General features: G+C 41.7%; 1 protein-coding gene across 1 annotated transcript; it reads right to left on the bottom strand.

Annotated features, from left to right (window-relative positions):
* Positions 1-13: 13 nt before the first annotated feature.
* On the bottom strand, positions 14-23,435 carry cgnb (cingulin b). The gene is given in 22 exon segments (XM_087835081.1): positions 14-1,581; positions 1,584-1,677; positions 1,827-1,990; positions 2,810-2,918; positions 3,083-3,201; positions 3,284-3,367; positions 3,486-3,575; positions 3,851-4,012; positions 5,401-5,571; positions 5,658-5,915; positions 6,540-6,638; positions 6,858-7,070; positions 7,342-7,462; positions 7,938-7,964; positions 8,302-8,450; positions 10,613-10,825; positions 10,909-11,041; positions 11,127-11,224; positions 17,575-17,644; positions 17,821-17,909; positions 18,005-19,165; positions 23,306-23,435. Coding segments are annotated over 21 exon segments (3,639 nt in total). The 5' UTR covers positions 19,136-19,165; positions 23,306-23,435; the 3' UTR covers positions 14-1,536.
* Positions 23,436-23,960: the final 525 nt, after the last annotated feature.

Genomic DNA, 23,960 nt, shown 5'->3' with positions numbered 1-23,960 from the left:
CAAGGTTCATATTCTTTATTTTATTGTACACAAAATGTTGGGAACCTTACAAAGTTTTGTGCCATATGTCAGCTTAATAAACTCATCTTAACTTTAACACCATTGTTACTGAATTACCCCAGTATAAACAAATGTGTCACAAACGTAACACGTTTAACGTGTTATAAACAACTCCAATAAAATATTTTTAGGAGACTAAAAGCAACATTTAGGACAACCTGGTGCAAAAAAAGAGTAGGAAATCTGCTTCTCTTCCAACAGGGGACGAAAAGAGGAAGACGCAAGCAAAGGCAAGCATATAAAATACTATTTAAATCATTACAGCAGCAGCTTATAAACAGAACACATGCGGCAATTAAAATAAAAATATGGGTCTCGTTTTTAAGGCATCTGAGTGAAGACATGCACATGAAACCGCATGAGAAATACGATGGGTGGAGTAGAAAAGCATCACGGGGAAAAGTTTAATCTTTGAAGCTACAAAGTGCTGTATGTGTACTTGATTGTCTTCAGGTATGCTCGGCTATCCAGTGTAAAAATGAAGGCTCCGATTAAGTTGCCTGTAATAGTCACATTCAAAGTAAAACAAAAAAACTAAACATTACATCACTTTGGATACACAAAGAAACACTAAGAGCTTCAAACACTGACAAGAAATAACTTAACATGCAGAAGCAAACGAAGCCTTTTTGTTTCTTGGTTTGTGATATGAAACTGCACATCTACCGTACGACGGGAACATAAACAGTACCACAATGTCAGATACTAGCGCTGTAATAAACAGTAATTATTGTAGAAACACAGTAAAGAAGTTTCTTGAGAACACAAGCTGAAGCACAGTAAGTAGAAATCTGCAGCAGTTGTAAATTCTTCTCAATGTAAAAGAGAAACGAAAGATCGAGAATGATAAAATGTGGCAGCACTGGCGTGATCGTAATCACATCGGAAGGCTCAAAAATGCAGTGTAATGATCACGACCGCCCGCCTCTGGACTGGACCGCCGAACTGAAAATAAAACCAACTGAGAGGCGCAAATGACTTCACAAAACTGAGGACTTGAATACATTTCTGTGCACAGACGAGGCTCGTTATGTGCCAAAATTATGGTCACGTCACGCCGTTTCAGTTCAAACATCTTGCTGTTTGACCGCTGTTGTTTGATGCTGTTCTGACTTGTCGTGCTCCCTTTTGTTTTGTTATGTCGTCCTTTTGCGTTGCTGTCATCTCGCCGTCGTTTGACAGCCGACAAATGACCCACTGATGGCAAAACTCCAGTTACACAAGCTGTGTTCTGGATTTGGTTTCAGACGCAGCTTCAGTGGTTTGTTGACATTTTGAGAATGTGCTGGCTACATTTCAGATAATCTTTCTGCACAGTGTTGGAAAGCTCAGCAACACAGCAGGTTTAAAGCTTGAAGTTGAAAAGACACAAGGGAAACATAACTTTGGCAAAAGTGGAACCTCATACAAGAAAATGTGTTTATGCTCAAGATTAAAAAGGTTTTGTGGTCTTGTCATGCTAGTAGTCACTGTCATTTAGCAGTTGGAGGTGTGTGGGTCGCTCTTGTTCAGGACTCTCATTCAGAGGAGATTTTGCTGTCATAGAAACCGTCCTCGTCCTCAGAGCTTAAAGCAGAGGAGGACAGAGTCGAGCGATGTGTCTGCTGCGACTTCCGCCTGAGAGAAAGAAAGCAACAGAAAATCCATTCAGACTGACTAACTGTTCAGCTGGTTACTACACAGTGCCACCTAGTGCAAAGAGCATTTATACACACGAGTCATGTAGAAATCCACATTATTTCATAGTGACGAAGGAGAAGGCCTACTTTAATTCACTCTCCAGCGTTGTCACTTTGGCATGCAGTGCTTCCTGCAGCTCCCGCTGCTCTTCCAAGTCCCTGAGAACTTTACGGCGGACTCCCTCCAAGCGCTCCACCTCTAACTCGCTCTCGTCGACTTGACGCTTCAAGGCTTTCACGCGCAGCGTCAACTGGGGATGGAGAGGGAGAGGACGGGGGTTAGAGGGGGACAGAGGAGGTGATGCAAGGAAGGAGTAGTGCTGGGGGTTAAAGGCATCAGCATCACTGGATGTGTGGGTTCGTAAGGGAGTGACAACAGCTATGAAGGCTGAGGTAACATATAGGTGGGATGACAGACGGGAGGTCAGGGAGCATTTTAGCACCCGAGTGAGGTTGGGTTTGGGTCGGGAGGTGTGCAGATGAGATTAGTGATGATGTAAGGAAGCAATTAAATACTGTTTAAACTGAAGCAGCGGTTAAGCAGAAGGCATATTTCAAACGTTATCTCTGGATAATTCTTACACAGTTATTAAGTTGGTAAAATAGTACAAAGTCAGAGTTTGAAAACTTAAAAAGTACATTTCACACAAGAAAACTCAAAAAGTTTAATATTTTTAAATTATTTGTAAGGTTTGGTGAGCGCTTACATATACAGGATGGAATTAAGTGGAATTGACTTAGAGACTATAAGTTGGAAAATAACTAGCTAGAAAGTCATAAAATCCCCACTAACAGATCTTAAACGGTCTCTGATTAACATACTGTTCAATTTCCTGTTTATTTATTAAAATCAAAACTTGAAGTGTGGAAAAAAGTCACAGGTGGTTTGGTATCAGCTCCTTCTGCTAAACTAACCACCGTTAAACTCATTTTAGGTGGTTAAATCTCATCTTCTCATGCAACCTTTAGCAAAAAACCCAAAATGGGAATCTGTTTCTTTAAATGGTTATATCCTGTTTGAGTTTTTAAAGCAAACACTAGCCAATGAGCATGCAAATCCTCATATTTACCTGATCTCTCTGCTCAACGTGCTGGCTCCTCTCCTGGTCTAATGTGGCGTTTAGCTCCTTCAGCTTTCTCTCCGTCCGCCTCTGAGAAGCCTGGATCGTGGCCTTCTCTCTGCATGTGGAAATTCAGAATGAACCACGTCATTCTTTGACATTTTGAAATTTTTATTCTTTATGCATTGGCAGTTAAAAACATTTATTCTTCTTCCCAAGTGTTGTAGTGATTGCATAGTGAATGTAATTAATAGTGCTTAAAAATGACCTGTTTAGTCATACCTTTCTTCACTGTGTAGTTTCTCCTCTAACTCTTGAATTTTGGTTTCTAGAAGTGTGATTCCAGCCGAGGGTCGTGGCTGTCCCTCCATGTCTGCCACACGAGACTTTAGTTCCTTCATCTGCAAGCAGAGTGACAGTGTGACAACTAGCAAGCCACACATTTTGTAAGAAGCCATTTTAAAGATCTGTGTATGTGCGCACCTGTCTCTCCAGTGCACTCTTGTCCATTTCCAGGTCATGCCTGGCTGAACGCTCCTGCATGAGCTCTGAACGAAGCTGGTCAACCTGAGAAAAAAAACCCCATAATCATATGTAGATAAAGTGAGCAGGTTAAGTTACTAAATATATATTACAGTGAAATGTCTCCTGCTTATTTGCATGTGTATTCAAATGTATGTCGCACCTGATCTCGGCTTCTGCTAATGCGATCGTTCAAAAGCTCCACATTACTCTTCTCCTCATCCAGCTCGATCTCCAGGGTTTTAATTTTATCCTGTGAACACACACACACACACACACACACACACACACACACACACACACACACACACACACACACACACACACACACACACACACACACACACACACACACACACACACACGTAAGTAAATGTGTAGTGACGCATATTCACATTTCTCTCTTGACACCTCGACATCCCGTGCATGACTCCCAAACCACTTGTAACACTTGATCTCCATTTTTTGACCCACCCCTTAATCCCCTCCATAACTCCGGAGTTATAACCTTTGACCTTGAAGCCTTACCTCCAGGCCTCTGACCTCCCGGGCACGGTCAGTGTGCGTGCTCTTTTCTACTTCAAACTCGCTCTCCAAGTGTTTGAGGCGGTTGTTGAGCAGGTCTCTCTCCAGCTGAGCGCTGTCTCTCTCCTCACTGCACGTCAGCAGCTCCTTCTTCAGACGAGAAACCTGAATAAAAGTATTATTTATGAAATTTTCTATTTTCATGGATTTTTTCTTTCCCTCTCTCTGTTTTTTTTTCGCCTTCATAACTCCCTCCAGGCTTACCTCAAAGTTTAATGGGCTGCTCCTTTTAGAATTCGCACTTCTTCACTGTGAGAAACTTAACCTTCTGCGAATGTGATGTTTCCATAAATTTCTATTTAAAGTTTCAACAGCTTCAGTATCTCACCACATTTTTTCCTCCAAATTCTTTGATCTATTTTATGCCCCATATAAGTATAATTGCGACTCTTCAGCAAAAAAATATTAGACACTAAAACTTGACTATGCAGTTCTTGGAGAAACCGCAGTGGGATTGTTGCTACTGCTGGACTTACTTGCTGCTATAAAGTTGGAGATAAATAGGCTGGCTAAGAAAACTGAAGACAAATAGCAGCCAATATTTGATGAAAAAATCCACTAAGGCAGGGTTTTAAGGCAGCTTTAAAGTGTGAGTGGTAGCTGAAAGACTTGAAACTGTGATGGTTTTAATTTGAACTGCAGTATAACCTCACATAGAAGCAGATAACTGACTCAAAAATGTGTCTGTGTTACTATTACTGAATGTCCACACTCAGAAACAGACAGATAGACAATCAGGCAGGGATGCTGAGAGGCAAATAGGTTTAAATAGATTAAAATGTGTATACAAGACTTGTTTGATTAAAATACGTGAAAAATATCAACCAATTGGAGGGAGGGAAGATTCACATCCACCAATGAGACGATGGAATCCAGCTCACTCGCTGTTACTTGCTTACACATGTGTCACAGTTCTGTGTCATACTGTAAATTTTGGTATTAATCCAATACCAAATAAATACAGGGTTATACAGGTTATTGCCAAAACCGATAGCGACACAGATGCCGATGCTTTTAACCAATTAAGGCAGCTCATGTAGGAGAGAGCAGTGTGTTGCGATTTATCAGATGAATCATTGGTTTAAATCATTATGATTTTTACTTTCCACAATAATTAGTTAACGCAACAAAAGAGACCTTTCGGCTTTTAATTATCATTTGAAACTGAAATTTTTGGAGACTTGAAATGTAAATGTGTCTGTCTGTAAAGAACTTTAGGTCAACTTCTGTTGTTTAAATGTGCTGTAGGTTTCAAATCAAATAGTAACAGTCAACAGGAAAAGGTTCAGACATTTTTTATAGTGAATGTCTGAGGTGTATTTTTTCATTTCCAAACAATAATTTCCTAGATAATTTCCTACATACTGAACTTAGAGGATAGAAACAAAGTATCTATCTGATAGCAATAGCAGCGATCTGCCCACCTTTACTGTGTCAGCTAAGCGGCAGTTGAAGCTACCACCCTGTACATTTCTAGAGCCATCTTTCCTCACCTCTTCTTGCTGGGCCTTCAGGTTGGTCTGAGCCCTCTGCAGCTCGGCCAGCCTGTCTTTACTGCTGCGCTGCGTCTCCAGCAGGTCCTTCCTCGAGCGTTCCCTGTATTCATCAAACTGTATCTGCAGGTTGGTTACAGAGTGACGAGAATCTCCCATCATCAGCTCCACCTGAGAGTGAGACAGAATAAAGAAAGACTTGAGAAAATGACATCTCCATCTGTGTAGACATTCGTCCATCCATAACTCTTTCACACCTCTTTGTTAAGCTTTTCAACCGCCCGATCCAGCTGCCTCTTCTGCTCCTCCAGTTCGCTTTTGCCCCTCCTCAGCGCCTCCCTCTCCATGTCTCGGTCCTCCAACCGCCGGACCAGCTCGTCCCTCTCCTTGCTCAGGCGGGCGGCTCCTCTCTTGGCCTCCTCCAGCTGAGACTTCAGGGAGCGGTTCTCATCCTCCAGGGCTTCCACGGCATCCTCGTCCTCCGGGCTCCGAGGCATGCTGGAGTGAAGCTTTGTCTGGGGAGCATATCAAGCTATGAACACAGCAGATAGACTAAATTGTCTTTTTATTACTCAAATAAACTGTATTACAAGTCAAGACTTGCACTGGGCCAAAAAAGGAATAAATCCTTGTGTTTATTTTATAATTTGGGCTTGTAATAAGTTATTAAATTTGGTTGGCATACAAAACAAGGAGAATGACAAATAATAAAAAGCTTTCATATTTAAAGCAGAGTTAAAATCGAAGTTCTGCACTTGAAGCATTAACGTGACGACTGCACAAAAAGTCCAGTTTGTGTGCATATTTGATAAATTGCTGTGCACTCATTCTGTTTACAGATTTGTGAAAGACTGCTCCACACACAGATTACAGCTCTTTAAACAGCTGGAATACACAGCTGTTCCAGTCAACATACAGCACAATCCACAATGCTCATCTTAAACAAATTTATCCCAGAGGGATTTCTAAGCCTTATGTGCTTAAAGGGGATTTTTTTTTAGTGTAATTCTTTTCACATCCCTTGGTTGAATATAGTGTCTGTGTGGGAGGACACTTCTTTTGTTCTTGTGCAGTATATGTGTTTACATAATTTTGCGTGTGTGTACAGCTGTGGACTGTAGCCGCTTTTTGAGCAGTACCATGCGGGCCAGCCTTTCCCTCAGGCGACTGTTTGTCTCTTGGAGCTCCAGGTTGTTGTTGCCGTGGTCCACCACAGTACTTCCTGCATCAGCTGACAACTGTAGACAGGAGTGCATCAAAGCAGAGAGAAGACAGAAACTGAAGCTTTATTTTCCATGTCGAACATGCTCATTATGCCTACACTTTTTATGTTATTTTTTAAAATCTAAAGAGAAACTTCCATATCTGCTTATTTTTAAACATCAAATGGTGCAGGATTCCTTAATTTTATGCTGTAAGGCTCTTGCTTTGTTTCTACAATCCAGATGATGCTTCACCTCCTTTGCCTTCTCGAGTGCCTTTTCCAGCTCAGTCTTGTCTTTCTGAAATTGCTCCTTCAACTTGCTGATCTCGGACTGAAGTGCGGCCTCTTTCTCTCCGCTCGCCTTCTTCAGAGCTTGAAGTGCCTCGATATTCTCGTCCAGCTGACCTCTTTGTTTGTCCAGATCGGTGCGAGCCCTCTTCAGGTCGTTATGGCAACACCGAAGCTCCTAGGGACGGGCAATCAGAGATGGATAATGTGTGTGAGTGAGTGAGTGAGAGGAATGTGCCAGGGTGCATAATAATGTATTAATAAGAGGCATATGAGTGTGAGCATGTCTGTCTGCAGGAAAATTTAAAGAAAAAGAGCAAAAGCCCACATCCACACTGCTGCTGTGACACATTAAGGGAAAAAAAAGAGGGAGTAAAACATACTGTAAAACAAAGGAGATGAGCTCCTGCATTTCACCCACACACTGAGCATAATCTTAGCTGAATTACCTCTGCTAAAGAACGGTTATCATCAGACGCAGACGTTTGTTTCTTCTTGGCAAGCAATGAATCCTGAAGATCCTTTAGCTCACCCTCCAAGTCTTCCTTTTCCAAATGGGATTTTTGCAAGCTATGAAAAGAAAGAGAGTCACTTTATAAACAGCAAGGCCATTAAAATAAATAAATAAATGAAATACACATATGCACACAGCTCGGGTAAAACACAAAAACAGCAACCGCAAGCAACAAACAAAGCACAAGGGAGTAAAAGTTACTATGAAATCACCACAACCAAAAAACTCTCAGATTCTAAGATTGCACACGAAACTGCAATTTATCATTTGCTTATTTATTTATTTAAAGGAAGAAGAATTTCATCAGCAAACAGAAAAATTATGAGGAAAGCGAGGATGAGCAGGGGAAAGTTGTTTAGTAAAGTTGGGTTCACTGATCTAATGATCGAATCAGACATCATCAGATACAGAATCCACTCTGATGGGAGCCTTACAGGTGAATTTCAGGGAGTGGATCTCAAGTTTTCATTGAAACCAGGCTAAATCTACACTACTCAAACCAAACATAGCAAGACTAATTTTCTCTCTCACGTTTGGCTGCTGGGGTTCGCCTCGTTCCTGCCAAATGAAAAGCCAAGTGAAACATGGCAGACATTAAAAATAACTCTGGAGAAATATAATATTATTAGACTGAGGCATAGAGAGCTCTTATCACAGGATGTTGTAAAGTTTTCAGTGAGCAGTGCAGATGATTTGAACCAGTTCCCCATTTGAAATATGAAATGTGACAGTGACAGAGTGTTTCCGATGCATGACCAAAGCTGAAACATGTTCCACCAGCATGCATATTCATGCTTTTTAATAGGTTTACAAATATGTCTTTGTTGCTGTTCACTGAGGTGATCGATCATATGTGCATTTATGTTAAAGAAGATGCAGGACTTGTGATACTAACTCCTCTTTGGTCGCTTGCAGCTCCTGCGTGGTGGCCTCCAGCTCCGTCTTCCACTGCTCTCCCTGATCTCTCCAGCTCTCCAGCTCTTGCTCTAGTGTCAACACGGAGGCGTTCACCCTCTCCCTCTCCTCTTCGATCTGCTCCTGAGACTGAGGCGCACGGAAACGCACACAGAGTTTCATTTTAGAGATGTGAAAGTGAGCGTTTAAAATGCTTTTGGTCCTCACATTCATTTCCTCCTCATTATCGTGACACGTCCTTTTGAATAAAGGAGCTAACGCACTCAAATCTTTTACATTTTCTTTGAATTTTTTTTTTTCTGACAAATGTTCAGCCCGCAGGATTAGAAAAAAGAAACAAAAAGAAAACAACAGATCTTTCAGCTCGCACCTTCATCAACAAGCAACCCACGTCTGAAGAATACTACATAAGAAATATCAACGTAATATATCAGGTAAACATGACAGGGTGCTGTACGGTCGGTACTGTGCAGTCGGTGTAAACAGCGATTCAACCGCTTTAATCCTCCACTCGCCAAATCAATCACCTCATCAAAAGCAACTGCCAGCTTTGTCTGCTTACTTCCTGCTCTCCGGCTGTCTGCTACACTTTTTTATTCTGACACTGCTGCTACTTTCCCCTAAATCTGCATAATGATCTATTTCTGTATATACATATATTCTTCAGATTTCCTCTTCACCACACCCCGCAGCACCCCAGAAACAGTCGGCTGGTGCAAACAGAAACTTTACCAAAAATTCAGCTAGAAAAGTTTTACTCTGCAATCACAAGCAGTAAAATTCCCTTTTCTCAAACTCTGCACACCAAGCTCAGTCTGACCTTGTGATACCCTGACTCCTGGTTTGAACACTGACTGCATTAAGCCGAATGGCAAGATAAAGCCTGGGTGAATGAGGGGCAGATAAAACATCAAAGCACAAGTTAACATCACCTTAATAATTCATGCAGGACACAAACTACCTGACAGGCATAACCTGATTGTTCTCCCAAGACAATTGTACCAAGAATTTGCGTATGACTGTGATGTCACAAGAAAAAAAAAATCCACTCAGTGATCGGAAACAGAGAAACTTTCACTGTGATTGCTGCATTGCAGGTTTTCCTGTAACCAGAGAGTTTATTTCCTTCCTTGTCAACAAGGCTCAAATGCTAACCCTCGTCGTATGGATCCGAAACGAGCGGGAGAATTATGTAAAACAGTAAATCTCTTAGTTGTTATTAGCAAACTGCCTATTTTTAGTCATACATTAACTAAAGAAAAGTGACAGTGATTTTATTAATCGTCCTCTAAAAACTCTCAATGACAGCCTGCCAAGCTTGAACCTTCAGATAATCAAAGACAACAAATGTTAGATCTACTGTAGGCAGCTCCAGTAGTGGGGCACGTCCCTCTCTCCCCCCCATAAAGGCACTTGCTCCATTTTCATAACAGATATTGCCTGGACCTGGCACAGAGGGCTCAAGGGAGGAAGAGGCAAATTATCTTATAATCTGTAGTCTCTTGGTGTGACACTGAAGCAGCATCACAAGGAAGATCAAAGATAAGGAAATGGAAATAAAAAAGGACACTGTTTCATATTTTTCACTATGAAAGTACAGACAGAAATGTGCCGATTTTGCTCATTGATAAAGCAAGTGCACATGTTTTTTTGTTTCCATCACAGTCAGAGTTTATTCCCTGAAGCATCTATCTTTGTGAAGACTTTGTGATAAAAGAGGAATACTTAAACAGTTAATAGTTACCCTATTGTTCTTAAATTGGCACTTACTAGTGTGTCTTTAACTCTTTGTTTCTAGTGATGTTTCTAGTTTTTAACTGACCAAAATAAAATCTCTCTTCCAAAGCTTGTCAGGTCAGACTACACTCAAAAAATTCAGCCAAAAATCATACAGCTGGTGATGGAAAAGTCTTAATTTAGATGTACTTCTAAGGATGCTGATAATCATACAGAGATCACAGACCTCACATCAAACAGCTCCAGTATTTGTTGACAAATTTATGATTTTTTTTTTAAAGACAGGCCCTGATGACTCTCAGCTGCAGAGTTTTAATTGCTTTCATCTCTAGTTTCAGTGTTAATCGTTTTCGTAACTAAGACAAGTCTGACATCTGTAGAGTAATCTTCTAAAGGAATTTCATTTTAAGATTTGTTGGAAAAGAAAATGGTGTAATGTGTATTTTTTTGTGGAGAGTGGTAGTGCACTTCAGAAGATCAGTTTGGAAAAATCAGAGCTCCAGCTTCTATATTTTGTGACGTCGTATCTGCGTATAAACAACAGAAGCATCCACCTGTGTGAACTGCTCCATGGTTTTTCTCAGGTCCTCCATATCCTGGCTGTACTGCTCCCTCAGACTCTCCATCTCTTTGTCGTGGCACTCTACCTCCTCCTTTAGTGCCCCCTTCAGGGCTGTCAACTCCCGCTCTCGCTGGCGTAGCGTATCTTCTAGACGCTGGCGCAGAACGGTGGCCTCAGCCAGCTGGGCCTGCAGAGCGGCCACATCCTGCAGAGAGGAAAAAAAAGGCACATTCAGATGGGTGCAATGGTGAGTTTGTTTGTGCATGCGTAACTGTGCAGCGTCCTGACCGTCTGCATCGAGTCTGAATGAGATGAGTTTTCGGAAACCCTCCTCAGTTCTTCCTGAAGCTCAGCTAGCTGATCTTCCAGCATGTGCAGACGTGATTCTGCGATTTCTCTGGCGATACGCTCCTCGGCCAGTCTGAAACACACACACGCCGTCAATGCTGCAACAGTGAAAATATGCTCCAACGTTGGAGCTTTGTTTTAAAACCACACACACTTACTCTTCCTGGGCTTGCTGCAGTTCTTTTTTGAGGCGTTTGATTTGCTCCTGAAGTTCCTCAAGATTCCCTGTTTTGAGGCTTCCATCAGATCCTTCCTTCTGCAGAAAATGAAACACAGACACACACACACACACACACAAGGAGAAGAAGAGACTAAAGGTAAGACGAGGAGAAAACAGCAAAGGGACAAACACAAAGAGGAAGGCTGGAGCTAGTGCCACTTTCGGCCTTGCAATGCATTATGCACTCTGTATTATCTTAACCTTTGAAAGAAAACCCCTGGCTTGGATTCTTTGCCCTAGTTTCTGACAGTCAGAAAATCTTTGGGAGAACAAGCCCTGCCAGTGCGCTCAGATATCGTCAACACAGACGCTCTCCCCACAGAAGCAGCTCGTTCTGACAGGCTGCAGGGGGAAAAAGAGCCAGAGAAGCAGCAAAAAGCTCGCTCTTCGCCCACACCGCTCTGCCGTTCGGAAAGGCCTCCTTCTCAGTGAAAAAGGGGGAATAAGCGCAGCCTGCCTGCCCATGAAACTCCTCTTATCCTCCTACACACTCATTACAAGGACGCACACACGGAGAAGAAAGAGACAAAGCGAGGATCACGGACGATTCTGCTCCTCGGGGGACTCTTTCACATTTCTGTTACTTATCATTGATTATGAAGATATATTTTGTTTTCACTTTCTTCTCGGTCCCCGCAGGACAGACTGTAGATAATCCCGTTCTGGGACATTGCTCTCTATCCTCACAAAAAGATAATTAAAAGAGGATAAAATAATAAGGGAATAAGTGTAAGCTCTTCTGAGCACTCTGTATGAATTGCATCAGCTGTATAATGATGTGTATTAACAATTTTAAAAAAAAGAGCCTTTCTTGCTGGGTCTACAGTTCAAAAGTTTAGCAGTGTTGGAGGTATGTATAATGTTAACCCTGCATTTAGTTCAGAACACTAAATAGAATAAAACGTATCTACCAATTTCTTGTTTTTGTTCCTAAAGATGTGGTAGATAAATCTTAATATTTATGTAAAGCTAACCTGAGTAAAAGCAAAATGGAGATTTTGAATAATGCCCCGTTTAAAAAAAGCAATTACCCCACTTGTTAAATCATGAATTAATACATTTTTGGGGAAAACTGAGTTCAGTTTCACATGTCACACCCAGGTCTGATTACTGCCAGACCTGTTGAATCAAGGAATCACTTAAATATAACCTGCCTGACAAAATCAAGTAGTTTACAAGATCCAAAAAAGCAACAAATCCACGATGTAAAGAAACAGCTGAGAAACAAAGTCAGCGACATCTATCAGTTTGGAAAGGCTCACAAAGCCATTTTTAAAGCTTTGTGACTCCAGTGAACCACGGTGAGAGCCGTGGAGAAAATGGAGAAAAGAGAGAAAAAGCATAGCGTTGAACCTTCACAGGAGCGGCTGGCCTATTAAAATTATTACAAAAGTGTATTGATGACTTATACAGGAGGCCACACAAGAACCCACAACAACATCTAAAGAACTGCTGGATATTAATGCTCGAAAACCTCCAGTGTGGCCGAATTAAAACAAGAGTAGTGGGCCAAAATTATTACAGTTACAATTACATCACACAGGGCCAGGTAGGCTTGGATAACTCTTCTCCTTTGATTAATGAAATCAACATTTATATAAATATATTTTGTTTTTACTCGGTTTATCTTTGTATAATATTATGAGTCTAATGATCTGAAACATGTAAGTGTGACAAATTTGGAAAAAATACTTCTTTTTTTTAAAAGAAATTATTGAAAGCCAGATGTTGTCCTAATGCTCATGTCCCTGAAAACATTCAAATGCACATCAGTATTCACAGCTGGCATTCAGCCTCTGACAGGTTGTAGTCCTGTGATTGTAGAAAGGTCAAAAGAGCTAACGGTTCATATTTGGTTAAATAATAGTAAAAGACAGAAAGACTTTCTTCTCACACTTGATACATTTCTTGCCTAAATGACCAGATCATTCTTCTGGACTCTAAAACACAGGAAGTATCAACGTAGAAGAAAAAGATTTTTCTCTTTTCAGACCTTTAAGAATTACAGCTGATACTTGCACAGCTTTTTCTTATGTAACAACCTGTATTTATTTTAATGTTGTGGGTTGAAATGATTCATTCGTAATTTCAACATCAGCAAAGGAAAGAAAGTGTTTAAGAACAAGTTTGGGAGGTTTGGGCTATTTGAGCTGTTGACATTTGCAGGAAAAATAAATTTGTGATTCAAAAAAGGACAGATGACAAAATGGATAAACACATCCTGCATTGAGTACAGTGCACTCACTGTATGTTTTTATTTTTGCTGCCTAAATTCTTCATGGTGCTGATTCAACAAGGTGCCGGAAACATTCCTCAGAGACTTTGGTCCATATTGATGTGATAACATCACACAGTTGCTGCAGATTTGCTTGCTTCACTTCCATGATATGAGTCTCCCGTTCCATCACAAATGTGCTGTATTCGATTGAGATCTGATGACTGTGGAGGCCATTTGAGTACAGTGCACTCACTGTGATATTCAAGAAAACAGTTTGAGATGTGACGTGCTGGAAGCAACCATCAAAAGATGGCACAGTGTGGTCATAAAGGCATGGACGTGGTCAACAACAATACTCATTACACTGTGGTGTTTAAATTATGCTCAGCAGGCACTAAGGGCCTCAAAGTGTGCCAAGAAAATTTTCCACACCATTACACACTCAGCACAAGCTGGCTTATGCCAAACTCTGACCTTACCAGCAGAAATCAGACCAGGCAACATTCTTTTGTCTATTGTTGTCCAGTTTTGGTGAATTGTTGCCTCAGTTTTCTGCTCCTGTCTAACAGGAGTGGCACCTGGTGTGGTATTCTGCGGCAGTAGCACATCTTCATGTTTGGTGTATTCAGAGATGATCTTCTGTGCATACCTTAGTTGCAACAAATGGTTATTTGAGTTACTGTTGCACTGCTATCTGCTTGAAACAGGCTGTCCATTCTCCTATGACCTGTGGCATCAACAAGATATTTTCACACAGAGAACTGCAGCTCACTGGATATTTTCTTTCTTTCTCTGTAAACCCGAGACATGTGTGGGAAAATCCCAGCAAATCAGCAGTTTCTGAAATACGCCAAACAGCAACCTCGCAAGCTTAAAGTCACTTAAACCACCTTTCTTATTCATTCTTATCCTCAGCTTGAATTTCAGCAGGTCTTGACCATGTCTGCATGCCTAAATGCACAGAGTTGCTGACATGTGACTGGCTGAACAGGTGTAAATAATGAAGTGGCTGCTGAGTATCTTCCTGTTACGTCCGTGATGGCAAAGCATCAGGGCACATGAATGTTTACACTACAAAAAACATGTGGACAAAGCTAGCGGCTTGAGTGATCAGACCAAAAAGCTCATCCTGATTGCGGGTTACAATTGCAATCTGTAGCAGGGGCTTTGTTAACTTAGTTACCTCGAAGACAAGTAGTTTCACCTTTTTAATTGAACGTGGTCTGTCAGTATGAAGTAAAATTCTCTAGAAATGTAAATAAAATCTAATCTTCACTCATCACAGGTCACAACATGTGAATGTGACCTTTGTGTGTCAACAAACAGACAACAGTTTTCACACTGTACGCAAACAAGAAAGTATACATTAGCAATGTTAGACTCGAGTAAGCCAACACAGATGAAAGGGTGTCAGTGTATAATCTCAACAAGTTTCCCTTTAACAAGCATTAACTGGTAACACCACAGTAAAACACTCAAAACACAGCGCAAGCACTTTGAGAAAGCCACAGACACGAGTGTGTTGACAGTGAAGTGTCACAAAGTCAATACAGCTCAAAATACAAACTTCTCTCGGAAATGTGAAGGGCTAATTATTAGTCAGTTTTAATCTGGACACTGGTTGCATCAAAAATATCTCCCTCTGGAAACACAATCATGTATCCCTGCTCTGATCTTATGTTGAGGTTTGATATGGACAAAAGCAGCACTTTGCTTTAAAGGCAGAGCTGGAGAATAAATAGCCTTGAAAAAAAAGGAAGACTCTTTCATCCTACGGCTTGATGCCGTTTGTGGATTTTTCAGTAGCTGCTGAAGAGCCCGAGATGACTTCTGCTAAAAAGAATAAGCCACTCAAGCCACAGCAATATACTAAAGTGGACAGTGTGGTTAACGTCACAATAAAAGGATATTTTTTTACAACGAGACCCCTCAGAGGAGGCTCTGTCCCATCCAGCGAGCCAACCCAGAGCTGGTGCAGGGTTCCACTCCAACTCAATTATTGATGTCTCTCAATGACTGCGCTCTCACCACACTGAACTTTCCTCTGCAGGTGCATCGTTGCCAAGAGACAAGATGGGCAAAATAATTCACAGGCAGCCATGGTCACAAGCACAATGAGAAGTACATAACAAGGGGTCATACATAATCAAGGGCATGTAATATGAGAAGGTAAGGCCACAAAGGAATCATTTCTGTATGCAGATTTATTCAAAAAGATGCTAATTTAAAGGAGGAAGCGTGTGTGTTCTCATAAGTGTGGAACAATCTGTTTCAATAAGGCGTAACAAGAAGCGCAAAGCAGCAAACATGGCACCAAGACGGGGAGAGGAATAGTCAGCCTGCTCCTTTTCAAGTTTTTTGGCCTGCCAAAAGAGGATCGAGGAGACAAGATGAATGAAACAGAAACTTCAGGCTGCCAACCATCTGCTAGCTTCACTGCGAGATGAAGGGAGAAACAGCTGCCGTCCCAGAGATGACAATTTGTCTAACCAACATGCTGCATCTACACTAAAAGCTAAATAAATTACCTTTAATTATATATGTGAATAATGTCTTTTTATACTTTCAGCATTAAGATAATTGACTTTTTCTGACATGTATGTTAGACATCCCCAAAACAAAACCACAAAATACTGCTGGCACCTCGATGTAAACATAAAAACATTATCCAAGCATTCAAGTGTTGCTGACGTGGTTGAATTTCTTGAGTTTCACTTCATTGTGTTTATGTGGGAATATGAAAACACTTATGGATGGTAGAAAGATGTGTCGTATTTTACTGAGTGTAAACAATGCGTTCATGGGTGTCTCCAGCATGCAACTGCTTTTCTGACTCATGTTATCATGATTACTGTTAAAAATTACTAGAATAAAAGGAAAGGCCTACTTCTTCTTCTTCTGGCTGCTCCCTTTAGGAGTCACTCCTTTAGGAGTGGATCATCTTATGCTATCCCTACCATCCTATTCTGTCACACCAACCCTCTGCATGTTCATCTTCACTACATCCATGAATCTTCTCTTTGATGTCCCCTTTTCCTCCTGCCTGGCAGCTCCATCTTCAGCATCATTTCCCCAAAATATTCACCATCCCTCTTCAACACATGTCCAAACCATCTGTCTCGCTGATACACTCATTTCTAATCTTGTATATATGGATTACTCACAGTAAAATTCTTAGCATCTTTATCTGCTGGTCTTGAAGCTATCCTTCCATCACAAATTACCCCTGACACTCATCTCCACACACTCCACCCTGCCTGCACTCTCCTCATCACCTCCCTTCTGCGCTGTACGTTGCTTTGCATGGTTGATTCAAAGTGTTGAAACTCATCCACCTTCACTGCCTCTGCTTTTTGCATCTTCTCCTTTCCATCTATCTCCATCTGATTCACACCCATCTATCCTGACTTGACTTTCATTCCTCTTCTCTCCAGCGCATACCTCCATCTCCTTTATACTTTCTCTACACATATCAGTGTTGACTGTGAAGATCACAGTGCAGAGAGACTCCCGCCTGACCTCCCCCTCACCACTGCAAACCTAACCGATGGACTTTGCAAAATCTCTTTTTCTTTTTACAATTTTAAAATCCCACAAAGGCCATGAAGCTAAATCACTTTAGCTAGCATGAACACATGAGAGCGGTCAAAACAAATCGCCTATGACAATGAGCCTCATTTAGTAACGCCACTCACAGCTGATCGTGGAATATCCAGGAGGGAAGAGATTTCACAAACTGAGTTGTTGCAATGGTCCCACCATGGAAGCACAGCATGAGTAGAGGTATCTTTTTTTCCTCTTGTACTTTCCCATTGTAGTGTACATTTCAGTGCTTTTCTGTAACGCTACCGATCTCCGACTTGTATCCCCATGTAATGTCTGTGTTGTGTGTGTAAGGTCGGGGGGTGGGGGGGGTGGGGGGTGGGGGGGATTCCCATTTTACTGCAGGGCAACCTGCATGTGGCGAATAAAGCTTTGATTGCAGTGGTGATATCCTATAACAGCAGCACACTATTATTCACTGAGTGTTTAGAATGACCCGTTCTTTCACAAATGTTTGTAAAGGCAAACTGCATGGGTAGACGCATGATTTTATACACCTGTGGCCATGTCCATAGTCCATATAGTTTATACTCTCTGTGGTTAGATAACCCAGGCTGTGTCATACCTTTAAGCTGCTGGTTGTTTCAGCAATGGGGCTGACTTTTGGTTTAAGGAATCCTTCACTGTCACCGATGCTACAAAGGAAACACCAGACACAGAGAATGAAAAAAGTTTATCTTTTGCTAATTTAGAGAGCTACACCTTATTTTTTAATACAATATGACACAGTTAAATGAACGACCTGTTAAAACAAGCCACATAAACAATAGAAGTAGAGCATTTTTTAAATTTATCATGGAGTTTTAATTACCTGTTTTTCAGGATGTTGAAGCTAGTTTGCTTGATTGGAGTATCTCCCCCACGCATGATCTCTGCACTTTGACTTCTAGGAAGTGTCTCCTTCAAAGAGAGAATCAGTTAAGATAAGAAAATAAACCCAAAACAAACAGCTCAATTCTTGCTAAGAGCTCAGGCTCTGCATCATTATTACTTACAGGCTTTTTTGCTATAGTTGGAGGCGTGCTCTTGGCATTAAACTTCTCTGGTATCTTGAAATTTGACTTGGGAGCCTCGAAAGCTGTCACCTTGGCAACAGATCGAGGGCTCTTTCCGAGGCTGCTACTTGCTGGAGTAGCCTGGCTCTTGAGCTCAATGCTGGAGGAGGTAAACTGGGGTGAAGTGTAGGGATTCGGTGTTGGAGAGGGGAGGGAAACTTCCGGCTCAACAACTTTTCGAGCGTCAAGACTCGTGGACCTTTTCCGCTCTTCAAATCCGAGCCGCTGCCTCGCTCCAGAGCGCCCTCTGGTCTGTTGGGCGCTACCCGGTGTTCCACTGTTGAACTTACTGATGAGCTTGTTGATGGGAGCCAGGGAGTTGGTGTCGATTACAGGGACAGGTTCCTCGTTAGTTGATGCTGGAGGTTCGGGGAATGACTGTGACAAAGAATTTGGATTTGGTTTCTTATCATGGTACCTCCCCAAAGAGCCGGTGAAACCAGAGCCAGTTTGGTTTACCCCTCTGGGTCCCACGGGGTTAAATTTGACAGGTTTAAGTCCTGCTTCGTTATATGTTCCTTTACTTGTCCAGTCTGTGTTTTTCTCTGTTTCACTAGGTGTCGCTTTGAGTAGGGGTTCAGCTTTCGGCTTCTCTACCTGTTTTTCTCTGCCCATCCCATTCTCCTCCTCGCCCTGTGTCCCTGCTTGACCATCCCCTGGAGGTCTTTTGAGAGGGCTCCCAAAAATTTCCCCATCCTCATCCTCTGCTGGGGAAACAGGGGACTGTGATAAGTTGTCAGCAGGTGTGTAGGGATTTAAGAATTCTTTCGGAACTTTATTAATTTTTGGAAGGCTGTTGTACGGTGACGGTGCCCCCGAGCTGGAGGTGGGGGTTTTTAACTGAACTCCGTATGAGTCGCCTTTCTCTCCATCCTTCAGGACCACGTAAGGCTGCCCAGAGATTCCCTGAATCCTCACTGCCACACCATATTTGTTGGAAGGAGTCGCCGCACTGTTGTTTCCCCTGGATTTATCAGGATAAACGCCGCCTGTGTCATGGAGGTCTTTGATGAAGCGGATCTGAACGCCATGATCCACCGGCATCTTCCTGTCAGCAGACAGGCTACTCATGCTCACTTCCTGGTTTTTGGTGCAAGCAGCCTGAGCAAACAAGGGGTAAAAAAAGCAGGAATGCAAATCAGGTGATTCAGTGGAACAAGTAACCAGGACATTTATTGCACGAACACGGAAGACTTCCCAGGTGGAGTCATTATGACTGGGCAAAAATATCACATTGCGCGTATATCTTGATGAAACTATCATCTTCTCTTGCTGCTCTACAAGTTGAATTCCTTCTCAGCAAGAACTGTATTGTATTCGTGCCATGCCAAATATGCCACTGGGGCACTCAGCACCTCTTTGTTCAGGCCTACTTTTTTCCAGAGGGTGTGTCTATTGTAAGAAGGAAAAATACTGCAGGAGGCGTTCTGTATGAGACACCTGGAGGTTTATAGCCTCTTATTTATACAGTCACACTCTGTACAAATGTTAACAAAACAAACACAAGATACAAAAAGAGGGTCATTCAGTTGATTCCAATTCAGATTATGAGTGCAGTGCAACATCTTAATGACTTATTTTAATTTAAAACTTAGAAAAAAAGGTGGAACAAGGACCTACTCAACCCCAGACTCTGTCAGTTAGCACTACAATTTATTTAAAACACAAGTTTTAATATCAAGTTAAAGATCTAATCCACCAGTTTTAACCATTAAGTCTCCATGAACTTCTGTCTGTGATCAGAGTTATTGTAACGGTTCTGCACATCTGAAGAAACTTTCTAGAAGGAGAAATGAATCCTGGTTCGGAGGTTAAAAATGCTGCCACCCTCTTCGTATTTGAGAGGAATATCGGTGAGGGTCAAACAAAAGGATGATATTTGATTCAATATGAGAAAGTGCATGCTTTAACAGAAGCTGTTTTTGAGAGTCTTTCAGCTTTATATGAGTCTATTCATCATTCTTCCACTTCTCTAATTCAGAGTTGTGGTTGGGCTGGAGCCTATGGCAACTGTCACAGCTCAAAGGGGGGGTACACCACCACCTGCTGCAGGGCTACAACCTTTAATTTAGAGAAGTGCAACACTAAATGACTGCAGAAACTTATTTTCAATGTCAAACCAAAAATAATGTGTATATTACAAACTTGACAAAGAGATCCATCGCAGAGCTCAGGATGGTTGGAATTGCAGCTCAACTTTGGGTTTAAAGACTAAATTTAAGTGACTCAGTCAGCCATAATATTAAGAGCACAGCCTAACCAAGTCCACCTTTTACAGTCTGATGAGCTCAAATGACCTCGGCGATGAACGCCATGAGAAGGTGAATACTCCTCCTTTTGTCCAGGCTCTGCGGAGCATAAAACACAAGGGGCTATGCGAGGAATGGGCTCCCCCTCTCCTGCCACCAAACTTCAGAGCAGAGCCACTCAGGCATAGACTGTTTACTTTAATATGCAAGGTTGTGCATACACACATCCACCTGCTGTGCATTCCCCATCTGGTTGTAGTCGAGTGAATAAGCATCGCTCCTCTCACTCTCATTGCAAGCGAAAAAGATGAAATTGCATGTGATCATATTAAAACCCTTCTCTGCCTTCTCCTGCATGTATTTAGGTGCTCCTAACGTTAATTTTAGCTCACCATCATCTCATTTGTCCTCTCGTTTTGATTAAAATTTAACTGTCCTTGACTGCTGGCTACAGTGTAACACGCAGGACCTCGACCGCCAGTGAGGTTAGATTAGTAGATCAAAGGGACTCTGTCTTCCCTTAAAAACATTCTCAGGATTCCGGACGTTCCCTTTCAGCATTGCGCGTGGTTTACATTTGTATAATAAGAACAGATTAAAAGAAATTGAGGACAGCATCAACAATAAAGCCTACACATGCGGAAAAACTGCTAGACAAAGTGGGGAATACGGGGCGAGATAAATCAAACATCAAGCAACCAGTTTTTCAGACCATGTTGTGTGTCAAAACAATGGCCTATGCCTGAGCAAAATCTGTGCTTTTTTTTATTCAAAGGGAAGATGCCTATTGTATTATTGCCCAGGCGCTCAGCCCTTACACTGAAATCTCTCAGGTGTATTTATGTTCTCTTGGCTATTTCGGCTTCACACAAAGGCTCAGTTGTTGTACAGCTGTTGTTAACCAGCCAGTAGCCGAGAACTGTTTGGCGACAACTGGTTCACCTCCTCTCATACTCTCTCTGTTTCTCTCATGCACAAGGATTGGCTGTGTCAACAGACACAGGAATGCCACCAAACTGGCCAATCAGCCATCTCTGGTCCCTTTCTCCTCACTCGGCCGGCTCTTCTAATTTTCATCTGGTGCTGTTCCTGCACCCCAATCAGCTTAATTTTTATCCCACAGTTTCTTTTGTTCACAAGTATGTTAAGGAGACGAGTTTTGATACAACAGTTTGGTGGCGTGGCTGAAATCTGTTATCTCTGCACATTAAAATTCCAGCTTCTTTCTTTATTCTTGCAATTCATCAGACAAAAGACGTCTTGTATCGGATTCAGCCACCATCTGCCGTCCAAACACATATCCAAGTACACCAAATAATATTATAGAGCAGGGGTGTCAAACATAAGGCTCGGAATCCAGGATTGGCCGAGCAGAGACTCCAATCCAGCCCAGTGGAGGGCTTTGGAGAATGTGAAGAAAGGGATAGATTTTGAACTTTTAACTGTAGTTTCATTAATTTTACAGCTTTTTCTATGATAAAGGCCTCCCTTTTGGCCATTATTACAAAACCAAATAGTTGCACAATAGATAAACAATTAAATGACACTTCCTGTTTTCCAATATCTACTATAGAAAATTTCTATTATAGACAAAAGAAATTATTCATTATAAATACAGAAGAGTCTGCGCAATGAGCTACCAGAACCTTTTCTGCTGTTTTACACATTTATCATGGAGGAAACAGAGAGATACTGTTGAAATAGAATTTGTTGTTTAGTTAAAAGGATAGTTTCTCCAGTCTGGGCTATGATGTAAGCTGACATCCCTGAGATATTCAAATCCTACAAACACTCCAGCCCCACCACACCAACAAAAAACACATTATGATTTTATTCTGATAGTTTTGCAATATCTTCTCAGTATTTCTCGATTCACACATGGATGGCTTTGTGTGGCTTATAACTTACTTGTAATAAATAATTTACATTATACAACTAGCCTATGTAAAAATCGCACAAATTAAAACGATTACACTAAGAGAAAAATAATAATTTGATGCCAAAAAACATCAAACTATCTACAGCAGAAGAGCTAGTTTTTGGGGCTGTGTGTTGGGAGAAGAAAGGGGCAGTTCTGTGGTCTAAAATAGCAACAACATGGTAATAATATTCCCTCATTAAAGGCGCATGTTTACGCAAACACCTCAAAATGAGCTTGGAGCATAAATTTGAGGTCAGGACTATTTCTGGGGCAATTTATTTTAAGACAAAAATCAAGTAAACACTCGATTTTAGAACAGCTTGTAAACTTTAGTGAGCTGTCATGAGGCTTATCCCACTTTTCCGCCACGTCCGTCTACTCCAAGCGCTACAAAGGCTGCTTTGCATTTCCACGGTACACTTAATTCACAAACCTTGACTCATACGACAAATAATCATTGAGAAGTTTAACCATTAAATAGAACCCAAGCACCTGTGTACTCGTGGATTAATTGCGTCACACCCACCTTTCCGGTCAGTCAGTATCGGTGCGCGTCGAAACCACAGTCTTGTGTTTTTTCCCCTCCATCTCTTTCCCTTTTCCACGAGCCACTGGGACCACGAGCGGAGCAACAAGATAAACAACCGAGGCACCTGCCTCCCAGCGAGACGTCGTCGCAGCCTATTTGTAGCTTTTACCTGCCATAATAATCTCTCATATCCTCTTTACGCAGCGCCGAAGGATCCGATTATAGCTCGCGCATCAGCGCTGTGAGCGCACACCGAGCATAAAAAACCCCTAAAAGAAACCCAACAGACAAAAACGCTTGACAGCATACAATAAAAGGCTTTGTTTTGTTTTTTTGTTTTGTTTAGCTCATTATCAAGAACAGGAAAAGCCGAACACAAGAGAGGGCGGCTGCCAAATCCAATCACAAAGCCACAGGTGTCCATCTGCGCAAACCCAAATGTTGTAAAATGCCTCATCAGCAAAACAGATCTCACTCACATTTGGTTTAATTTTTAAAAAGAAAAAACAACGACAAACACATAGATGGTTATTTTACTGCACCTGTAAAAATGATCCTTATGCTGAATGATCCTCCTCACTTACGGATCTTGCATTTGACAGTCCTTCAAGAAGCAGCAGCAGCGCTGAACAATGCTGGTGGGATGAGAAGGTGCTACTCAGTGAACCGATAACACAGGGGTAACTCTCCCCTGCTACCAGTACAACCTGTTGCCAGAACATCCGATAGTGAGCGTCCCGCCTCAGTGCCGCCTTCATTAGTTGGGAGGAAGACCGAGGGGGAGGAGCCTGCTGCCTGGGCTCAGTCACATCAGGGGTTAATACACTACATCGAGTGTGACCCATTTCATCCATGCATAGGTCTTACGGTAAATAATCTCTTAATCATGCTGAAAATGGCGTTTGAGTTGGTGGTATTTATATATGTTAATATAGCATATCCAATACAGCTCACTATCAAAGTTTTTACACAATGCAACTCCATCCTTTGATCTGTTTTGTTAAAGATCCTTAAACTCTACTTGTAAAATGTATCCAGGGGTTATCTGGAGAGAATGACACGGTCTGAATGCAGGATGTTAAATAGGTTCAAAATAAATGTGTATCTGCCAATATGGAACAGTAAAATGCTGAATAGTTGTGATAATGAATTAACATTGTTCATTTTAGACGACCATGTAAAAGCTACACAAATGGT

The sequence above is a fragment of the Neolamprologus brichardi genome, chromosome 22 (assembly GCF_056152115.1).
Source record: "Neolamprologus brichardi isolate AB-2024 chromosome 22, ASM5615211v1, whole genome shotgun sequence".
NCBI lineage: Eukaryota > Metazoa > Chordata > Actinopteri > Cichliformes > Cichlidae > Neolamprologus > Neolamprologus brichardi.
Note: the sequence above shows the minus strand (reverse complement) of the source record. Positions and strands in the feature narration are given on the sequence as shown.